Source organism: Bidens hawaiensis, unplaced genomic scaffold (genome assembly GCF_021521415.1).
Source record: "Bidens hawaiensis isolate Kalapana, Puna unplaced genomic scaffold, B.hawaiensis_p1.1 tig00036368_1, whole genome shotgun sequence".
In the NCBI taxonomy this organism is placed as follows: Eukaryota; Viridiplantae; Streptophyta; class Magnoliopsida; order Asterales; family Asteraceae; genus Bidens; species Bidens hawaiensis.
Window position 1 is genome coordinate 172,127 of NW_027505408.1, and position 6,100 is coordinate 178,226.

The 6,100-nt window shown below is 36.7% G+C and overlaps 1 protein-coding gene across 1 annotated transcript; it reads left to right on the plus strand.

Moving 5' to 3' along the window:
• The first annotated feature begins 5,287 nt into the window (after nucleotides 1-5,287).
• On the plus strand, nucleotides 5,288-5,779 carry LOC143613005 (uncharacterized). Its single transcript, XM_077086839.1, has one exon. It carries the CDS (start codon nucleotides 5,288-5,290, stop codon nucleotides 5,777-5,779), a length of 492 nt encoding a protein of 163 aa, XP_076942954.1.
• Nucleotides 5,780-6,100: the final 321 nt, after the last annotated feature.

Consider the following 6,100-nt stretch of genomic DNA (forward strand, 5'->3'; position numbering starts at 1 on the left):
TTTGCATTATTTTCCTCTATGACTTCCATGTTCTTTGTCACATTATTGATTATGTATTCGACTAATCTTATGGCCAAAGAGATTGTTGGTGGCATATGGATTCTTACTATGTTTCCTATTTCCTCGGGTAGCCCGTTTATGTATTGAATAACCTTGTTGTATTCTGAACCATCTAGGTGTGGATTTGATTGGCAATATTCAAAGAACTTGGCATTATAGTCCTTGAAATTTGTGCCTTCCATTTTGTGGTCTAGAAACTTGATCTGAATATGGTCGATTTCACTAATAGGGCAAAACTGTTGTAACTCCAGTTTTTTGAATGCTTACCATTTTATTTGATATATGGTTTCTCTGCCCTTTATCAAGACTAGATTGTTACACCATTCTAGGGCTTCACCTTTAAATTTCAGAGATGCGTACTGAATATTTTGAATTTCAGTACATTGACTAATGATGACAATGGTTTCAATCTCACCAAGCCATCGTAAAGCTGGTATGACACCTTAGTCACCATAAAAATTTTTTGGTTGAAAGGCTTCGAATTCCTCGAAACTACAACCTTGGGCTACTGAATGGTCTTTGGTGATTTTGCTATGACAAGAAGGAGTTCGATATGGATGGCTTCTAATTTTCTTATTTGGATGTTGAATCGTATGTATCTCTTCTTTCATTGTGTCTATGTAAGGAGTTATTGTGTTGTGGATCATTTCCTTGAAATACAGCTCATGAATCTCCTGTGCAGGTTCTTTTATGTTTCTGTTGCTTGAGGCTTCATCATTATTCTCCTAATTGTTAGGATTCGACATTCTGTGAATTGGAATTGATTTAGTATGACAGAGATACTGAAACAACGATACAATATGAAAGGTCTGAAACCTTTAACTATTCTGTAATATTAAAGAGGATTTCTTTCTGATTTTTCCTTTTTTTTCTCTGGCCTCAACTAATTCTTTATTGTGGTTTGCTATTTCATATAAGGCATGATTCAAATGATGTTAGGGTAATGGTATAAGCCAATAGATTCAGATGTCTCATAATCATGTTCCAAGTATAATGATGGTTGACGAGTGTTCTTAAAGAGGTATCAATAATTCCTTTGTCATATACTCTTGAAGTGGCTAGTACATACCTTGTGTACAAACAGACCATAAGAATTTCTCTAATTCTCTTTCTGGGTCTATTCCTGTTTTTCCTTAAATATTTTTGTCTAGTATTGACTCGAAGTTAATCTTTCTATGAAATCTGTCTACTAGATCTTTCCTTCATCTTATTGTGGGTATTTTCTTATTTCTAGATTTTCTAGAAGAATTACTTTGGGAATTTTTACCATCATTTCTTGGCATAAATCTTTAAAGATAAGTTTAATATTTCAAAGAAATAAAACATCTCTTTTGTTTATGTTGCACAAAATTACTTATAACTGCTGATATTCTTATTTTTTCCAGTGGATGATAAATTTCTTAACCTTGTTATCCTTTGTCTATCTCTTTCTCTTTTTGCCTTTCTTTGGCATTCATTCCTTAATGAAGCATCACTTTTTGCGTGTAATCAAGTATAGATCTTGAATTGCCAGATTAAATATTCATGTCCCTGAGGATAATTTTCTGTATATGGCATTACTTCTTTTCCTTTTGATATTGTTGGCTTCTTGGATCCACATGATCCTAATCCATGCATATTCTGGTTTTATACTCGTTGGGATTATCGGGGTCTTGATGTCGGATGAGTCTAAATTTTCCTCCATTGTTGTTTCAGTAGGAATCCTCATCACTAGATATAGGAATTGGGAGTATAATTGTTCCTATATATCCTTTATCCTTATCGAATGGAAGTTTTATTGATCCTCGACTAGAGTGATGTTAGGACATCTGTGATGATTTATTATTTCTTTGACATTTTTGATTTAAGTACCATACAGGTGTGGATGCTGCTGGAAAAAGGTAGATTGTTACAATATGTGGATTCTCCACATAAGCTTGTATTTCTTCATCTAGGATGCTTGTTTGTATAAAAACTATTCAACAAATCGAACCTTTTTCAAATTTCATTTGTCTGTTCATAGATTGTTAGTAACGGGACCTTGATATGGTGGAGGGTGAGGAGTTTAATTTTCATTCTCTTATTCCTTCCTTTCTTCTTCTGGTTTAGATAGAAAGCTGATTGGCATTAAAAATATTCTTTCATGGGGCATAATAACTCTCATCTTCGGTTAACGGTTTGTTTCTTGCTATTATGTGTGGAGTTTGATAATTTGATGGTGGCGACCCGAAATGTCACTAACCTTAACTAGAATGGTAATTCATCTGAATGAGTTCGTACTGGTTTCTTGTTTAAACTTATTTCTTCCGAAGGATGATATAATAAAATCTCCAACGGGTGAACGTTTTCAGTTGTATCATTTGATATTTTGATTGACATCGACTGACTGCCCGGTACCTACACCGGTTGTGTTCCATATGATAACATTGAAACTATCGGTTGCTCTTGACCGAAAAGTTTGTGTAATAATCGTTATTACTAGCCATGTCTGATGGCTTGAATTCAGGTGCAGGGTTTGAATGTATAACTACTCGATTTTTGTGCCTAAAGTATATAAAACATCTACATACTTATACTTAGGGATACGTAGTCTACTACTCAATGTTTATCCCTACTTATTAAACAAGTGATTAAAGCTTAGGTACTAACATATTAATATCTAATTTACTAAACCATTGATTCTGTAATAAGACTGTATTTATCTTTTTGATCAAAGCCTAGGTATAATTAAATACCTAATTCACTAAGAACATGGCTCTGATACCAACCTGTCACACTCCGACTTAGGGCCTAGGTGTGACACCCGTAGCTGGTACCTGTTTTATAAATATATCAAAGTTGCGGTTTATTTAGCGGGAGTCTTTGATTATGATAAATTATGAATTTATTTTGAAAATCTCTTGGATAATAATTATCCAATTATTTTTGGTTTACAAACCTTATTTATTTTTGTTTACATATTTTAATTATTTAAACTTGAGTCATCTCAACCTGCGAGCGTCTAACTCCATAAATGATTTTTATACCTTGCTATCTATACTATGCTTGCTTTCCTGTAATGTGGGGAAAATACGTCAGTGATATGCTGATGAATCGTTGCCTCTAAAAGCATTTAAATAACAATTATAATACAAATATAGATTTCTTAACATATCTTAGCAGATATATTGCTATACCCGGTATTTGTAACACTGCCCTACACACACACAAGTCTCCGAGCCACATAGTCCATTCCGGAGGACAAGATATGACCGTTAGCCCGCGGCCACGTAGCCTTTGATTGTTTAGGCTGAACAGTTATGTTTGGATCCAGACACATGTGTATTCGGTCTGAGTTGTTTTTATTCTCTAACTTGTATTACAACGTTTTAGAGATCATGTAATCTCATGCAAATGTTTGACTAACTCTATAAGACAAACAACTTGTCTATCTTATAAAGTATAAATCTGTTTTGACTGTTTGTAAATGTTTAACGTATTCACGTTATAAAAAGTTTGAACGTATTCACCTGTAGCGTCGGTGTGATTGATTTGAAAAACCTTTCTTTATTGCGACTGATTGTTAACCTATAAACAAATAGGTTTGAATGATCACCTTGATGGTGTTTCTTGATTAGACTACAGACCTTAAGTCCGGTTTTAACATTGATTAGGTTTGTGAATGTATTTTGAAATCATGATTGTATTTTTGTGACGTTTGGTATAGCATGCTTTGGCCTAACAGAGTCTATCACGTTGGCAAACTTCTCCAGGTAAGTAAACGGGTCCCGCGGTTGATTGGGATGTCTACGAATTACTTACCTTAGACAAGAAGAGTCTACTAATGATATCCCCCTTCCAGTTACTACATGTCCGTCAAAATATAATTTTGTATAGCATTATCATTATCAAAATAATGTTCACTGAAAAACTGTTTGTGAATGTTTTTAAAAATACTTTCAAGGTTAAAGGCCATAGCCTTGATTGAGTCTACGCTATCTATAATATGATTGAAATAACTTAAACTTATATCCTACCTTTATGAATACTCGGGATACTAATACTAAGATAGAGTGATTGTTAGACTTGGTGGAAATTTTCTTCTAATCTCGCTTATCTTGATCAACGGATCGTCAGAACTCCAATTCTTGCACGAACTTCAAGAAAACGGACCTCGAAACTTCTCGGCAAAGCTAGAACGCTTCCCAACACTAAGTGTGTGTTTGTGAGTGTGAAAATGGGATGAAATGGACTGAACCCGTAGCTGCCCTTTTATAGTCGAGTTTTGCTGGGCATCGCGTAGCGCGATGGCCTTTCCCCAGGGTCATCGCGTAGCGCGACGCCGCAATGTATCAAATCGTGCCACGTGTTGACACGTGTCTCGGTTTACTTAACCTGGTCATCGCGTACCAGATCTTGGACCATCGCGTAGCGCGGCGCCTCCTTTTTCATAACCTCTAGGGAACTGCATCGCGTAGCACGATGGTCTACTTTATTTACCTGTCGCATAGCGCGATGGGTCTGAAAAACCAAAATTTTCATTTTTAATCCTCAACTTTCTGAATTCACATTTTTAGCCCAAAATTAGTTGGGGTATTTTCACGGTGTTTTCAACCGGCGTGCCACCTCAAAGATTTGGGTCTCCCAACACCAGGCCCGTCCTATGTCTAACAATTATAATTTTGATATTTTAATGCATATGAAGGAACACATGGAGACTCAGAAGCAAACCAACAACTCAGTCATGAGGGAGCTCCAGGATATTCAGGCACAAGGGAAGAAGCTGGCGAAGGAATCCTTCACTCCATTGCTACCTACCTGAGCTTTGATGTGTCAGGATCCCACAGAAATCGTTTTGACGATTTCCTTCCCATGCAATAAGTAAATATAACGAGTGATCCTGTCCAGGCCATCAGGACAACTCCTACTCGAGAATTCGGTGTTATTTCTGGATCCCCAACTAGGATTCCCGATACTGGTAATTTCAATAATGTTATTATGCTTGTGGCTAACCATGATGCTGTGTAGAATCCCGGTATTAGCCCAATGATACTGAAGGAATTGCAAAAACACAAGGAATTAATCTCTAGTGTACCTGGGATAGTCTAGCCAATTCCAGAGGCTGCTCCAAGCAGTCACTAGATCTCAAGATTCGCACCCCCCCCCCCCATATGTGATGCTGAGATCCCGAAGCGATTCTAAACTCTAAGCATGAAGTTTTAAGATGGAACCAGATTCTAAAGAACCTATTTCCCAATATTGAGAAAGAATGGAGATAAACCCCATACCTCAGAATCTCAAGGAAGCCTGCTTATGCAAAGGCTTTGGCTCAATATTAACTGGAGCTACGTTGAAATGGCTCCTAAGTGTCTCTCCTTTTTCTATTAAATCTTTTGCTCATTTAGTTAATCTATTTAATAATCAGTTTTCTTGTAGTATAAAGTTTGAAAGATTAACTATTGACTTGTATAGAGTAACACAGGGTAAGGATGAACCCCTTAGGGATTTCGTCAGCAAATTCAGCAAGAAAGCTCTAGAGATCCCCAACCTGGATGTTGCAACAGCTGTGCAAGCTTTCAAGATGGGTCTCAAGAAAGATACCTTTTTCTATGAATATATCGTCATGAATCCTTGCAGGAATCTGGATGAAGCAAGGAATAGAGCTCTAAGGTTCATCAGGCTAGAAGAAGATAGGAAGATTCAGCAAAGGCTGGACGGTTCCAACAGCTACGACAACCCGAACAGGAAGTCAGATTCCTAATCGTCTAAACCATATCGATCTAAGTCGTATGCTAGAAATGACAGGGTCAGTGTGGTGGATGATGATGAATCTTATCCCAACTTAAATTATTATTGTTTTTTGGTTGATATTCCTAGATTAATGTGTGCTATGCAGTACTTAGGTTAAAAAGCAAGATGGCCATGAAAGAACGAGAAAAATGGCGCCTTGAAAGACAAGTCCAAATGGTGCGTTTTTCACGAAGATTTCAGTCATATGACGGAATATTGTATTGCTCCAAGGAGGGAGATCAGTTACGTACTTAGCAAAGGTCACTTGAAAGAGTTAATGGGAACGAAAAAT

Excerpts from the sequence above, each read along its gene's own strand:
- LOC143613005 (XM_077086839.1), top strand. The coding sequence starts at position 5,288 with ATGGAGATAAACCCCATACCTCAGAATCTCAAGGAAGCCTGCTTATGC.